Source organism: Melanostigma gelatinosum (genome assembly GCF_949748355.1).
Source record: "Melanostigma gelatinosum genome assembly, chromosome: 4".
Lineage (NCBI taxonomy): Eukaryota > Metazoa > Chordata > Actinopteri > Perciformes > Zoarcidae > Melanostigma > Melanostigma gelatinosum.
The window spans coordinates 25,487,009-25,503,043 of NC_136637.1; the positions used below are offsets into that span (position 1 = coordinate 25,487,009).

The following is a 16,035-nucleotide window of genomic DNA, read 5'->3' on the forward strand; positions in this document are numbered from 1 at the left end:
TCATCAGCAACTACGAATCAACGGTCCATCTTTTTGCTAATTTTTCAAGTGATAAATAACAAACATTTGCTAGTTCCAGACTCAAATGTGTCATTTGTCTGCCATAAATGATGGGAAAGTGAGGAAATGTGCCGATTAATTGGTTAGTCAATGAGCCGGGAATGATTCTGTAACTGCTTTGTTCCATCAAGCAAAAAACGCCAAACATTCACCATTTCCAGCCGCTCAAATGTGACGAGGTACTCTTTATATCACTGTAAGGTGAATATCTATTTGTGGGAGTTTTGGTCGTACAAAGCGAGACATTTAAGATGATATGGCAACTTGGAACTGGCCTGTATTTACTATTTTCTGCAGTTTTATACAAACAAAACAGTCAATCATGACATCAATCGGTAGATTCATTTCTTGTAACAAGATGCTTCAGTAAGAAAGCAATACTGAAGTGCTGCCCTGCCCTAGACATACTGCTGGTTGTATAAAAGCAACACTGATCACCATCATCGATATTACACCAACTTAAGGCAATGTTGCCGCATCAAGCTAAATCAAAACTCTACATTGTTTGTTCCTGCAAAGGCACGTCGAGTTTTATAAGTAAGAGACTCATCCCCTGTAGAAAGGTGACTACAAGTACCGGTAATGTTTGTGCACAAATCAGAAGAATAAAATGGGATAGTTTAACAGTAAACCCTCCTCTACTCAATGCTAAACCCAAGAAAGCAGGATGTTTGCTGTCTTTCATCACTTGTCTTCATATTTACTATTTGGGCTTTTGTTGAAGGCTGAACGCTCCATTTCTGTTCTCACGTCAGACCAACAGTGGAGTCGTCATTAACGAGGCGAAGGCCTGCAGAGATGCCATCAGAAACCATTTTTATCTGCGGAGGAGATGGGAAACAGATGCATTCTGTCTGATGGGAAAACACTGTGCAGGGATTCACACAGCTCTTCAGAGCGCACATGAGAGCGAGAATAAGAGATAAGAAACGAAAGAAGAAAAAAAAAAAAAAAAAAAAACTGCCATGCTAAAATCAGTACCGTCTCCAAGTCCCATCCCAAGTGGACTCTGAGCACAAACTGCGTCGTAAACACGGAGAGAAGACGCTGCTTCATCACGGGACACAGTGCAAAGCATGCACGCAGGCTGCACAGCCAACCCCTGCTGACTCAAACGGCGAGCAATCAGACAGCAGACCAATGGCAGACATAGTCCACATCCACCGATCTGCACGTCGACTGCAATGCAGACACACGTACGCAACCACTCAAACTACAAATAACCAAGTGGATGATAGCGACACAAGTGCAGTTCTTTTAGGGGTTTTCACGCCACAGCATTTTGCCGCTCGAGCTTTGAGACAAAACCGATGGACCAGCGTGGGGCCTCTCAGTCAAACTGGCAGACTCGCAGAAACCCATCAGTCAAACTGGCAGACTCGCAGAAACCCAGAGGGGTCGTGTTGCGCTGGCCTTGTGCTTTTTCGGCGCCGCAATACGGACGACCTCATCCCACCTGACGAGCACCGAGCGCTGTCGGTCAGAGAGCACGACGCACGCAAAAAGCAAAAACACACAAACTGTGGACGCGAGAGACGGCCGTGGGAACTCCCTCCCACACCCACAGACACTCAGACATCCTGGTAACCATGGAAACCCTCCTCCGTCTCCTCCTCACACGGTGACATCACAGGTGTTGAGTCAGGTGGACCTGGCCGGACCGGGGAAGATGATGGTGAGGATGATTGAGGGGACGAGGATGATGATGGGGGGCTAAGAATAGAGCCTCATGCCTCGGATAAAGAGAGGAAGGGAGAGGAGTGTGTTTCAGTCTCTTTGGCTAGCCACCGGAAACTATAAGCCATATGTGAGCAACGACTCATGAGCGTGCACACACACACACACACACACACACACACACCACGCTCTGTGATGAGCAAGTGAGGGGGGCAGATGGATGAAGACAGAAAGATAAATCAAGTCGGCAGAGGGGTGGGGTGGGGTAGGGGGCTTGCAACATCCACTCACAGGGTTGCTTACCCATATAACCCTGATGTAAGCCGCTGGTGACAGGATGCTATCCGCTCTGTGTCGCTGGCCACACCAACCTACTCTCACACCAGGGTGCTGCACAAAACACCGAATGGATGTAATGGTCTGGCGTTGATCACACGGGTGAAATGTACAGCGAGTGGCCATATGGCACATTTAAAGGGCTGCACTTATCGAGGCCCCTGTGGTGATGCAGCGGGCATGATGGCGTCTGAGGACGCGGGGAGGGACACAGAGTTTCAGTGAATGAGCTGCAAATGAGTCTGCATATGAAATCTAATTCTGGCTGCTGTGACTTTCCTATTATTATCCTGCAGCTCCCGTGGCTGCCCCTCTGAGGCGGACACATTGCAACAGCAGCAATGAGCAACAACCTTTAGGACTTTAAAAAACTAAAATCACCCTACTGGTCATGTGTGGTGGTCCACTGGAGGCAATGGGTTTCATCTCCTAGCTGTGGGGCATCCTGGTTGTGCAGCAGCAGCAGCCCCCCTCCTGGCCCGGCCACAGAGCTCTGTCCCGGGGCTTTGAGCTGCTGCAGCTCGGCTCAACAGCTGTGTCCAGCTGCGCTACATGGGAGACACTGGGCGCTTTGTTCCCCACAGGGGGGGGGAGGCAGAGTTGCGGGCAGTGGGAGTGCAAACGAGTCTACGTGCGTGTACACACATACAGTTTCATTTCCACACACAAAAAAAGAAAGGTTAACGGCCTGTAGCCTCGGTCAGCCCAGGTCCGTCCCCCTCCCGCAGCAGACCGGCCTTACAGCGGCAGCAGGCGAGGAGGGGGTGGCACAGCACACCAGGATGTGTGGAAAACTGAAAATGCGCCCGAGCCAACGCTGTCCGAGCCGAGCGAGTGCATTCACCCCCCCCTGAAGAAATGTACACATATCACTTGAATGCCCTCTTGTTGCTCTGAAATCGCCCGTGAAATGACGCTATAAAGCTGCAGTTAGCGCTGCAAAGCGAGCACCGCCAACAACAAAACATCGACAGATGCGAGAAAAGCCCCAGTGTGCAGCAGGAAGGAAAGCGCCGGGAAATCACGGCGCAGTCAGGAAACAACAACAAAAGAGAGGAGTAAAGAGAAGAAAAAGAAGCCACGAGCGGGCGCGTGGTTTTTCCACGGCCAGGACACGAGACACCTCCGGGAGATAGATTCACAAGTAATTCGCGCTAGTACTTACTCAGATGAACCGGATCGCCTCGGTCCACTGGAGGATCGCCGGGTCAGTCTTCCGGCTGAGAGTCGGGCGGGATCTGCGCTATGGAGAGCGGAGAGCTCAGAGCCTCGAGGACTGAACGTAGACTGTGGCTTGCGTCATTTCACCAGGATGCCACTATTGCGCGCAGCAATGCAGCCATCTTGCCGAGGAGTGCCCCACCAAACTCACCAATCACTGCTGGACCCCGAGCTGCCGTCTTATTCCGAGTGATCCTCCACGAGCTCCAAGTATTGACCTTGTATGATGCAGTGGAACATCTGAAGGAAACGCATTCACAGAAATTCTACTGGATTTCCGTGAAGATACTCAATGTTTGGTGTCACTTTATTCTAGTTGGTGTGAAATGAATTTACTCAAGTACAATACTTTGAGTTGTTTGTGCTTAACCTTTTACAATGTAGATTGCATGTTTGTGGAGAACTAACTAATCACTGATAAACAATATTCTCTTAAAGGGGCCGTTGTACCTGAAGTACATTTTGCAGGTAATACTTTTGTACCTTACATTCATGTAAATTGAAAGCAATAAATATATACATATATATAGATATATATATACAAATATATATTTTTACCTCATTAAAATATATGATCACTTCCTCCACCATTGCTTTGTAACACCTTGGTGCACACTGAACATTTTCCAATTATATTGAAGTTGACTCAACTGATTTTATGTGAGTGTCCGCCCACTGTTTATAGAAACATGCCTCTTGGAAAAAACGAATTTAAAAATAAAACCTTCCATTCAAATATTCCACTTTCCTGTAAAAGTCAAAATGTTTTCCGTTTCTTCTGAAATTAGAGCAGCTTCTGTATCAAAGTGGTGGAACATTTAAAACCCATCAACATCCCTGTGAAGTAAAATCAGCCAAATCCACGAATCTGCTAAACCTCGGTGTTAAAATAGCATGAACTCAAATAATCAAACCAGCCGTCCCAATTTCCCTCTTCATTTTTATTTAATTTCATCATGTTAATTTACTGGCTTATTTTTGGCTCATCAGATCTCAGATCAGACAGATCTCATAGCGCCCTCCTGTGGCGCCTTATGTGTGTCATTTGTCCCACCACGCAGCCGAGGGTGTGTCTGCTCCACCCGATGTGGTCCAGAGGTTGTTTGTTTGTGGGGTGAGACCAGAACCTGAGCGAAGCAGCGCTATATTGTTTCAGTCACTATATCTTGACAAATACATATTTACATTGACAGATGACTTCATATATATTCTCCAGAGAGAGCGAGAGATCAAGTTTGTGGTCGAGTCTATCTACCATTAAGCCACAAAACCATCCTGCAGCTCAGTCAGTCACTGCTCCCCCACACAAATCAAGTATTTAACTCGCGTCATGTCATGTACATACGATAAAGGCCGAAGACCACGAAGACAGGAAATGTATCATCACACATATTCATCACATTTTTAAATAAAATGAATTGGTCGATGGATTAATTATTAGTTGTTGGACCGGCATTCATTAGAGTCACAGGCGCGTAGAGAGAGAGCGAGAGCACCAGTGTGAGAAGTAATTTGGAGTAGAGAGTGAGACTGCTGTTGCACTCATCGTCTCACTTAATGAATGATACGGACCTCTGTCTGGTCCGTGTCATTTATTAAGGTTTGTTATGAAACAGCAAAAGTGAAGCAAAAAAAAAAAAAAAAGTGAGGTCAGAACCCCGGTCTCTCATCCCTAAACTACCGGGCCTAAAAGGACTCCCTCGTGGTCCAGAGATACAGGATGTGGGCCGCCTTGGCACGCGATGCCATCAACGGAGAGCAAGAGAACAGACAGTCCATGTGAGACATCTCCGTCAGCTCCCTTTGACCTCACCAGATTGACACTGGTGACGTGTGAAGATGCGTCCCCTCCAGCTTTCTCCCCACAGCGGGATCAAACCGCAGTCACGCGGCATCGACGCGCCCGACTACTGTCAGAGCTCATCCTTCTCCATCTGCTGGAACGCCTCCAAGTCTTCCCGCCAATCAGCCAGCAGTTCATCCACCGACTGGCTGCTCGGGTCCGTGTCGCCCTGGGGCTCCTCTCTGTCCTCAGAGTCTCTCTCCTCTTTGGGCCGAGTCAGATCAGCCTCTGTAGCTTCGTCTTCCGGTGGTCTGACGTCCTCTGCGGGACTACCTTCCTCCTCCGGTGGTGTAACTTCCTCTGCAGGACTTGTGTCTTGCTCTACAGGACTGACCTCCTGCTGTGATGGAGTGACCTGCTCAGGAGCCAGTTCGTCGACCTCCAACGTGCTCATTTGCGATTGGCCAATGGGTTCAAAGGAGGTGGGAGTTGTTGCCTCAGTTAAGCAGTCTTCCTCCACTTCTTGCACGTCCACACCTGAAAAGAAAGAAGGAGTGTGAGACACACACACACACACACACACACACACACACACACACAAACAGACTTGTCCTCCTCTTCAGTCAGTAATCTATGCAACATGCCCCCTGGTAGCCATTCTCAGTCAAAAATAGAAGCGTTTTCCTTGTGAGGCTGTCAACTATAACAGCATGATGCTGATAGTGAGTCATGTTTCCCACAGAATAAAGCCTTTCGCACATAGCTGCACAACCAGAGTCATCTGTGAAAAGAAATCTGGCAAATAGTTAAACTGTGACTTTTGCAAAGATGTGGTTAGAAACAAAAAGTGTGAATCCGTTTCTAAAAATGTAGCCGCTTCTATAAGTGCAGGTTGTACACGAGTCTGTGCTTGTTATGATACAGTCGAGGACAAGAGGTAATGACTGTAAGGCTTTATGATTCGAGGACAGACAGGCACAAGGTATCTATCTGGTCATTGTTGCCATAAATACTAGGATTTGTAGTAAAGTGTCACTGCAAAAAAGAGCCGACCAAACACAAATTGTGACAACTTTTTCCAGGATCCATGTATAAACCCATGGCTGGGTCTGGGGTCATACCCCGCCGCGTGTCTAGCCTCGCCATGTGTAACTGTTGGTTTGCTCCGGTGACAAAACAGACATAAAGAGCTGCCATGGCCTAAGCTCTGAAGGAGGACAATCAGAGATGACAATACTGTGACTGCACTGAGCTTTCCTATCAAACACAAACAGAATCCTGTGGTTAGAGGGCAGAGTGAGACGAAGGGATGGAGAGATGAAAGCATGACTGTAAAAAGGAGGGAGAACGGAGATGGGGGGGGGATGCAGAATGAGGACACCAGATGAAGAAAGAAGGAAAAGAATACTTACTGCCCTCAATCAGTCTGCCAGGAAGAGGTTTACCTTTGAATATGGTGGCTGCTCATCCAAAGGGGAGAGGGTTATGAAAAAAGAGAAACCAAGAAAGAGAGGAGAGGAGAGGCACTGTTACAGTCCACCACAAGGAATAGAGGGATTTGGCAAACAAGGAAAAAGAGGAAAAGAATGAGGATGCAAGATTGATAAGTGTGTAAAACCGCTGTAACCGCAGGTGGTGGGTGGCTCCGGAATGAGTCACGACCTCTGAGACTTCAAATGAAGCCCGAACCCGACATCCTCATCATTAATTCATGAAGCCAGCCGCATAATGAGGCTCAGTCAGGGGAGAGTGATCGGTACACCGATGTGATCAATCTCATCGAGAGCGATTCGTGGAACGAAGAGAAGAGTTCTAACATTTAGGGGGGGGGGGGAAGCAGTGTCACACCTCTATCCCTGGCCTTGTCGCTCAGCAGCACCTCCACCTCCCGGTACTCCTTCAGCGCCTCCAACAGGATGTTGCCCTCCTTGTGGAAGAGGAAGAGGAGGGGCATGGTGATGTCATCCGTGCTACGGCCGTCTCCCGCCATCTGGAACAAGGGAGCCGTGTCGCTGCTGCTGCCCTCGTTGTCGTCTGGAAGGAGACGAAGAGAGAGCAAAAAAAATAAGACGGAGAGAAATAGAAGATAATTAACCGACGACAACTTTGGTGAGAAAAATGTCTTTTAACAAAGAAAAGGTTTCTGACATTTTGTAGATTTAACAATCTAATTGAAACTATTAGTTGTAAAAAAAATAGATATATACGGGTTGTACTAAACCTTTTATGGTTTGTAAAGGAAATCCACAACTGTTTAGAACGGTCCGATATTAGATGCAGATCGCCGTTATTAAGCTGACTTGAGTCCTGCTGTATTATTAAGTTATTATCATGTAAAGGACCCTATTCGACCGTCTGTCTTCAAGATAATCAATCTATAGAGGCCTAATCTAGTCACTGGGCAGCCCTCTGCCGTCTCGCGTCGTCAGCCGCTCGCACTCACCGATGACGATGCCCCCGATGGCGCCGGCCTTCTGGATGTGTCGGGCCTTCTCGGCAAACATACACTGGCCCCTCTGAAGCAGAGCGATGTGGCCCCGGACGTACTCGGCGTTGGTGATCTCGCTGCAGCCACTGTAGGGTTCAGCCACAGTCGCGAAGCCTCGTAACTGCACACAGACGCACATAGTTTTGCAAAGAACGAAGGAAAACATTGTGATATTATGGGGTGTACACAGTGCTGCAGTTGTCCACATGTTCTCGTCTGCTGCTAAAAAACAGCCACTCATCTTTCCCTCTGTTTGAATTAGGAAAATATTCTAGGAGAGGAAGAGCCCTCTTAAAAATACCAGAGAAAAGTGAGAGGCTCTCTTAGGAAAAAAAAAAACTAAACAGAAGGAGAATTAAGTGCCCACTCGAAACCTGGCTGCTTGGCAAAGCTACAAAAGCCACTCACCCCTGTGGAACTTTTGGACAGGTCTATGCCAAACTGTGCTGGGCCGGCGGTCAGCACAACCCGGCCAAAGAATGGATGCGAGACGATCTGAATGGCTCTGGGAGGCAGCTGCTCTTTCTGCTGCTGGCTGGACAGCTCCATCATATCCTGCATGAAGCGCACGCCGTCCTCTGCTGCTACCGCACTCACCGCCTGGGCGTGGGCGAGGAGACGAGTGAGAGGGGTTTAAAAAGTCAGGATGGAAAGAACACCATGATTTGTAGAGTTGGTACAAAGAATATAGCCTCCGTTGGATAACGGCACCAGTAGCACAGCGTGTTCTCTTTCTCATTTGCATTTAAATAATAGCACAAATGATGAACTGTATCTTCAAATTTTAACAGGTAACCTTTACTCATCAGCTCTTTGTGTGATCAGTGTTGCATCATTCCCATCCCTAGTAATTACAACCAAACAGCTGAGGAGTCACATTCTATAAACAGACTTAATTATTCCAGCTCTGTGTTTTTTTTATTTATCTGCCACTAATGAGAACATGCAGATGTTTATCCTTGTTAAGCGGTTGACCTGTGTTGCATGCTGGACCAGCTGCACCCTGCCATCTTTCAGGTGGATGAGACTGACTCCCATTCTCCTCAGCAGCTCCAGATGTTCAGGGTTGTTTGCCATGAAGTCCTGCGCCCTCAGTGGAGGATGACCCATGCCGGGCTCCCTGAAGAGGAGGAAGAGGTTAAAAACATGGCAGAGGCACAGCAGTCGGGAGAAATAGATAAGCGCCGGCACATGACCGGGTCACACCTGTACACGTACCGGTAAGGAGCGGGGCGGGGGCAGCTCTTGTCCACAGCGCTGCGGATTGGTTCCCTCAGGTTACGGGGGTACGCGGGGTCAGGAAATAGGAGGCGGGTGTTAGGGCAGGTCCAGTCGAAGTTCGAGTCGTCCAGCTCCTCCTTGGACTGAAGTACCACGAGTAAATCACAGATTCTCTTAGGAACTGGGACGTGTACATGCGCTCATCAATTTCTCAGCTATTGATCATAACGTGTCGGGTACCGTTCTGTTTGAGGGAATGGACGACGAGTGAGGGCCTGTGGAGAGGGACAGGGGCAGCAGGTGTGCCTCGGTTGTGAAGACGTAGTCCTCCACGTCAAACGGTAAGTCCTCCGCATCGGCAAACAGCAGGAACAGGTATTTGAACATCTCAGCGAGGAAGAAGGAGTCCATTCTGGCAGGAGAGAACAGCTGGTTTATTCATCAGATAATCAATGAAGGGCATTGCAAAGTAGAGCCAGCGTTATCAGCTTATTGTGGACGTTTTATAGGCTGCATTGCTATGTGCATTTGACTTTTCTTAATCAATTATTCTGATGGCAAAAGTATTTTTCTATGCTTTAAAAAAGAATGAAATGTTGAACCTGTCTTGCGTCTTCAGTACACTGCTTTGTACCGACTCTTTCAATAACCTAATATGAGTGATCCTTGCAAAGAGTGTGTGTCTTTATCTCAAGATAATAATAATATTTTGTATAATTCTTTATATCCTCACCTGTCCTCGTGGCTCCCAGTGCGTACGTCCTTCATTGCAGCGAAGCCGCAGGGAACACGAGCAAAGCGGTTGAGGTTGTCCAGGATGGTGCGACCGGCCTCCAGGTAATACGGGTCCCCTGTGGCCTGGGAGGATCAGAGGACAGGACATAGACTGTGAGGAAGGCTCCAGTGGAATCTCACGAGACACAAAGATGTAACTCCCAATCCCAAGAGTTTCATCGTATTATGTTCCTTTATACAAGACACAAGAATGCCAAAGGCAGAGTACTGGAGGCTGCTTAATAACTGCAGAAATGGAGATAGTGTGTCCGACATTTTGTAAATGAGTCCCATTGTAATTGTAACGCAACACAATCTGGGCATTTACCTCTGTACTGTAACAGCGGAAAGAGAACGTCTGCATTATGTCAGGAGTCCTTGATGAATTACCTTGTAAAGGAAATAGGTGCTCTCTGCAAACTCTGGCCTCAGGGGATGTTGGGCCCAGTGTACCCTGAAATCAGTAGTGAAGGCCTGGGGAGAGACGGAGAAGGACGAAGCGGTCAGCGTACCAGCCGACGCTTTGTAATTACAGTAATTACAACAGGCAGACGAAACCTAAACTGCGGCCGTAGTCGCGTGAAATGCAAGCGTGTTTCACTTCCAAACAGTTACGGTTGACAACACAAGTCATATGGGGGGGGGGGGGGGGGGGGGTTACTTGACTCCATGGTAAAATGAGACCAATGTGGCGTTTCTTTTTGTGGAGCAGTCAAAGCCTAAGATGGTATTTAAAGTTGGATACACAGAGAGACAGATTACCTCTGGGAGGAAGTTGTGTTTCTTTGTAACTTGATACAACATCTCATGAGTCTCGATGGCAGGACGGATGTCTCCCTTCAACACCTGGAACACGCACAGTATGTACAGTATGTACAGTATGTACAGTATGTACAGCGTTACTGTTACAGCATAATGCATTATCGGAAGAGCAGAAATTTCAATTCACATGATCTAATCTGACCTGCAGTCCAGGGAAGAAGGCCAGCAGTGAGTCCATCCAGGTGCGAGCGGGAAGCAGAGGTTTGTGGATGTGGACGTCCAGCAGCAGCGGAGGCTGGCTTATGTACTTCATTATAGATGCATAGTGCTAAATGGGACATGCAAAGTGGAGGGGCGATAATATTCACGGTCGTGTGGTGCTCGGTGACATACACAAATAGACATTTGAGTACGAGTACTTTTCTTTACTTCTGTGCTGGAGAGCTAAACAGAATCATGAAGTGCACAAACATAAAAGTAGAATGTATTATGCTATATGTCGGCGATGCCATAGTGAGATGCTATTATGCAGATAGAGGCGCATCGAATTACTCTGTACAAGTGTGTGTGTGTGTGTTTGTCTTTGTGTATGTGTGTGTGTGTGTCCTCACAATATTGAACCGCTGCAGAAACACGTCATCTCCCAAGAGGATGTAAGCCTTTAGCAGGTATTCATAGTACGAGTCAATTCCCGCTCCCACTCCGCTGTCTGGGGTGACACAATCAATCATCACACTTCTATGAGACAACAACAAAAATCAGATGATGTTCCATGTTTACCCATCAACCCACTCTCACCCACAGAAAGATTGCACACTTATACTTGATTTTCACTTTCCCATGTCCTGCTCTCCATATCTGCCACAGCCTCCATCCTTCTTCCTCCACCCTCAGTCATGCCCCCCCCCCCCCCCCCCCCCCCCCCCCGAGGTCTTCACCCCGCCCCCCTCTCTCACCCCTGCGGACCCACTCTCCAGAGTGGATGTTGATGGTGGTTCCCACCAGATTGCTGTTTCTCTGTCTCTTCTCCCACAGAAAGTCCAGAGCTCGCCGGGCATGGGCCTGTGAGGAAGGGTGTAATATTGGTTAAAAAAAGAAATAAATTAAGTTTAAAATCAATCTGCAGAACCTGTCAACTGTGAGAGAGATTACAGCGATAGACTGTGTGCTTGATCAGCAGTTTACTGCTGCCAGGAAGTAAACCAGTGCAAGGAAAGGCTCTAATATCGTTGCACAGGGTAAAATATCTAACTGCAGCTACCGGGTCCCTCCCCTCATTGCCTGTTTGTATACACTTTATACAGTAGACAACATTGAGATGTATCTATTTCCGTGAGATGCACATTGATCAACAAGCAACAAAAGAGGAGTTCTCACTGAAGACATGAGATACGTGACACAGCATTCTACATTAAACAAGAGGGTTGTGTCTGAAACCTGTTCTAAAACAAATTGACAAAGCGTAACCCGAACAAACAAAGGAATGTGGCTGTTTAGTGCTGACGCATGTCTATTCAAATAGCTGATGACTTTCTTGTTCTTGTAACAAGCTCTATGACAGTGGTGACACCTGGAAGTTATGTTGTGTTGGAACAGTTGTGCTGATAAATAATTCGCTGTTGTTGTAAACTTGAAGTCAAAAGATTCCTAAAAAACATTTTGCTGTTGCTGGATGGCTAAAATATATATATTGCTTTATCATTCATAATACTTTAAGGGACAACAGCATAAATCTGTTCACACTGTTGAATTGCTTTTTACATCTGCCTTAAAAAACAAAAAAAAAGGCTTCACTAAATCATAACATGTAGTCAAAGGAGGATCTTATCATCTGATACCTCAAACACAGGCTCTCCAGTGAAGCGACTTAAGGCAGCAAACTCCAGGATGATGGTTCCCGCACACGCAGTGCAGGTGTCCGTTTCTGTGCCTGTTCTTGTCTCAGGACCCCTGACCCCAAACTTCAGGTTCACCTGTCGGGTAGAAAGAAAAAGAAAAAAAAAAAAACATCACTCAATCTGTTTTTAGAGTCACAGTTGTTTTGCAAGAGGCCGTGCAAGAAAACTCGTCAGACACGAACACATGGGCGTTCAAAGGCTGGGACAGCTGCCAGCAGAGCAGTGAGGCGGAAAATGGAAATATGTAGTCATGATCCGAGAGGTTACAAAAGGTCAATTTGACATATTGCAACCCTGGAAATGTGTGAATGAGTTAAAAGATATTAATTTTTTGTAGTACATCATCAAATATGTTTGATGTAGAGATTAATAAAACAGGATCTTATTTAAAAGAAAGGTTTTTATCTTGAAAATGAGATAATATGGGACTGCTGTGTCATTGACAGGACAAAACAAGTGTGTTCCATGCTGTTGTTGAACATCCCCACCTTACAAAGACTACAGTGCATGTACTGAATGAAGGTGTTTCTGTCTGTGTGCAGTTGTCTCACCCTGGGATAAGGAAGGCCACTGCTGGTGTTGAAGGCTGGCAGCAGTCGGAAGCCCAGGTCTTTGGCCATATGCAGGAGCTCATCCTGGTACCACTGCATGTGCTGACCTCCCTCCTTCAGCATCACAGCCATGGAGTGCCCTCCCAACAGACCTCTGAACACACAACAATCACATGTTAGGAATTAAGGACAGCAGCACCCAGTGATTTCTTATCACTTCTATGTTTTGCTGCCGGTCAGGGGGGTACACTTGTTGGGTTATTTCTTAACCATTAATATGTGTTGATTGTCTAATCCGATCTCACCCAAGGACTCGTATGTTGGTTTCGAAGACCGATACCACGATGTCGTTGTCGAGCCTCACATCTGACAGCACTCTTCTCACTGCAGCCTCAAACTCTGTTGTCTTGTTCAAAAGCTGGCAATGACAAATCATACAGGACTATAAAAACCAGGCTTAATTATTATTATTATTAAAAACATCATAGCTTAAAAGGTGGACTGAGAGACTCAGGATATTCTTCAGACGACTGGTTCATTTTTTAATTAGAAACATTGACATTTCACTCTAAATTCTGCTAAGCGGTACAGAATATTATATAATACAAAACCTCCATAGTGTGTTGTCCTATTCATTTCTGTTGAATTTAATTAAATTAATTTCTATAGCGCAAAATCACAAAATACACAATCTGTACAGCATAGGACATCCTCTGGAATAAGTATGACCACTACTAATAACAGCAGCAGTGGATATAATGGAACAATAATGACACTAAATACAGCCTCACAATAATAACACAAAGAATTACTGGAAGACAACCAAATCAATACGCACCACCAGAGTATCCAGTGTGTCTATGAGGGTCAAAGAGAACCTACCAGAGAGAGAGAATTTATTTTTAGCAATAATTAATGTAATTATATTTCATATAACATTATTCAACACAATGGTTATTCAGCAATGTGTACAATTTGTCTCCATCCTCCACCTCTGGCAAGCGTTTAACCAGGTGTGGTGATCTTTGTGTGGACCAACGTCATCATGGCTCCGCTAGTGCGTTAGGTCTCACGGGACTACAGTCAGTGTGCTACTCACTTTCCCAGCGCGTCGTCTACGTCCCCACGGCTGGGTTCAAGCCCACGAACTCTTCCTCTGCATGTTAGTGGCATCAGCTCATCTGCTGGGTATGCATGGTCCTGAGAAACACACATAAACACACGTTAAAATACCAGCTCAGTCTGATTAGACCTCATCTTAAAATGTACATACATCCAACATGAAAAAAGTTCTGCAAAGCTGCAGCAAAAAGGCAAATTAGAAACTAGAAATGTCTCCATATGTGAAGAGATCCAGTGGAAATTGATAACTTACCATATAGTTCTGATATGCATGGTCAAACATCTCAACCACTTGGTTCCTTTGTTGAGGGGAAATAAACAGACAAAAGTCAGCGTGGGGAACGTGTTTTTGGGGGATTCTCGCTCTGAGGAAGCTGTGTGTGTGCGTTGTTTTTTTTCCCCAACTCACCTCAACCTGTGCCTCTCCTCCCGTGACATGGCCTGTCCCAGGCTGCATAGTGCTCCAAGCAGCATCAACGAAAACAGTACAGCCGGCATTGTGGTAGTGGGCAGGATCGTAGCAAGATACATAAAACTACAGTTTGGCTCGCCTCTTGGTCAGTCCCAGAGCAAATAGCTGGTCATTACCACTGCCCAAACCAAATAGCTCTAACTAACAAAAACTCCTAAGAAACACAAACCTACACCACCCCATTAATGTTATACCTCTGGGATCATGTTAAAGCACTTTGTTTGGCTTGGCCTAAGATGTACCATTTAATCATTAATATGTACAGAAAGCGTCATGTAATCATGCTAGTTTGTTGCTGATCTGTTTCTCAGCAAACGCCAAAAACAAGACTACAAGTTAATGACCGACTATGTACAATATGCGCCTTCATGTGTGCACTTACAGTGCAAAACTGCCATCAAATGAAAAGGTTCCTAGGAATGTTGTTATATCAAGTAAACAGATATCGACGTGTAACTGATAGAGACGGATCGGGCACTAGCTGTAGTGCACAGTTGGTAAGTCACACCTGTTTATTTTTCCAAACGGTGACCCGGACATACTGTACGCAGGTGTGACACGTTGACAAGCAAAATGATAACGTTATATGTGACTCTGCCACAAAGCAAACCCGCACAAATCAAATGAATCCTGCGATCTAATGATGTCAATAACATAATAATAAAATGTATTTTCTAGATGTAGTCTTCACGCAGCAGCGATCAAAGAAACGTCTCGCCTTTTCCGTTATCACGACACAGTTACGACTCACTGTAAACCCAAGCAAGAAACACCGAAATAACAATCCAAGTCTTATTTCTGTTTAGAATCCCAATCCACAAATCGTTCACTTATTCCACACAATCTGCAGCCAAATAAACCATAAGTCAAACCAACAGCTCTTGAAAACTCCTGTTCATACTACCTTCCGTTATCTCTCTCGTTATCTCTGTCGACTGTAAAACCTTATTAGATGTGAGTTAATTATTTCTCCTCTAGACATTTATCTTTCGTCAGCCACTCAAAACAAGCAGCTCAACACTTGTCGGGGTTTATTAAGCCAGTTTGCCAGCTGGCCTAACTAGCTTAGCGGGCGAGAACGAACGGACGGACCAATAACACAAGAAAGTCAACAAAACCCGCGTCCATGGTTGAGCAGCAGACCTGACCGAGCGATCTTCTCTGTTCGTTGGGTTATAGAGTGGTCAAACGTACCTGTAAACTGCTATTTAGACAAGCTAGCCTGCCTTAAAAAAAACGGATGCCGTAGCGATAAAAACGTCAACAACATCCGCTTCTGTATTACGGTTATGTGCCCTAAGTAATGCTTGTCAGGCAGTAGTTGCCGAGAGGCATATCGCCTCTCCTTCGCTGAGATTTGCAGACATAACTCTCGACATGTATATAACCCCACTATTAAGCGTATTTAACCGTATCGTAAGGCTAGCCAGCCGTTTAACAGCGTTTGAATGGGTTAAACAAGTAGTCATAGTTACCTGAAAGTCAAAATTACGGAAATAAAACGCATTAACTAGACTGTAATTATTTGTGTTGCCTTTCGGTGAGTTAAGTAAATCACCATTAGATGCAGACGTTGCCCAAGGGAATTACCCACAATTCATTGCAATGTGACGTTAAACACGAGGTAACCAGTAGAAACATGGAGAATAAAAAAAAAGGTAAACAAAGAG

General features: G+C 46.0%; 2 protein-coding genes across 3 annotated transcripts in view; both read right to left on the bottom strand.

Moving 5' to 3' along the window:
- The window catches only part of LOC306776999 (uncharacterized protein C1orf21 homolog), a 28,282-nt gene extending 24,407 nt beyond the window's left edge, over nt 1-3,875 (bottom strand). The window contains exon 1 of the mRNA XM_079267916.1: nt 3,239-3,875. The gene's annotated coding sequence lies outside the window, so the exon portion shown is untranslated. The remainder of the gene's footprint in view (nt 1-3,238) is intronic.
- A 354-nt stretch (nt 3,876-4,229) lies between these two features.
- edem3 (ER degradation enhancer, mannosidase alpha-like 3) lies at nt 4,230-15,596 on the bottom strand. 2 transcript variants are annotated; one of them, XM_079267469.1, is made up of 21 exons: nt 14,303-15,596; nt 14,147-14,192; nt 13,871-13,971; nt 13,610-13,649; nt 13,077-13,189; nt 12,772-12,925; nt 12,161-12,295; nt 11,279-11,384; nt 10,934-11,031; nt 10,525-10,650; nt 10,323-10,406; nt 9,951-10,034; nt 9,520-9,644; nt 9,027-9,198; nt 8,784-8,929; nt 8,541-8,685; nt 7,974-8,165; nt 7,521-7,686; nt 6,926-7,111; nt 6,490-6,537; nt 4,230-5,614 (listed from the first exon to the last, which is right to left on the bottom strand). In XM_079267469.1, exons 1-21 carry the CDS (start codon nt 14,422-14,424, stop codon nt 5,208-5,210), a joined length of 2,796 nt encoding a protein of 931 aa, XP_079123595.1. In that variant the 5' UTR covers nt 14,425-15,596; the 3' UTR covers nt 4,230-5,207. The 2 variants fall into 2 exon arrangements, with proteins under 2 accessions (XP_079123595.1, XP_079123596.1); XM_079267470.1 differs by lacking the exon at nt 6,490-6,537.
- Nucleotides 15,597-16,035: the final 439 nt, after the last annotated feature.

Excerpts from the sequence above, each read along its gene's own strand:
- edem3 (XM_079267469.1), bottom strand. The coding sequence starts at position 14,424 with ATGTATCTTGCTACGATCCTGCCCACTACCACAATGCCGGCTGTACTG. Across the intron at positions 12,296-12,771 it reads GTGGCCTTCCTTATCCCAGG|GTGAACCTGAAGTTTGGGGT; the intron begins GTGAGACAACTG and ends TCTACCCGACAG. Across the intron at positions 10,651-10,933 it reads TTCTGCAGCGGTTCAATATT|CACTATGCATCTATAATGAA; the intron begins GTGAGGACACAC and ends TGTCCCATTTAG.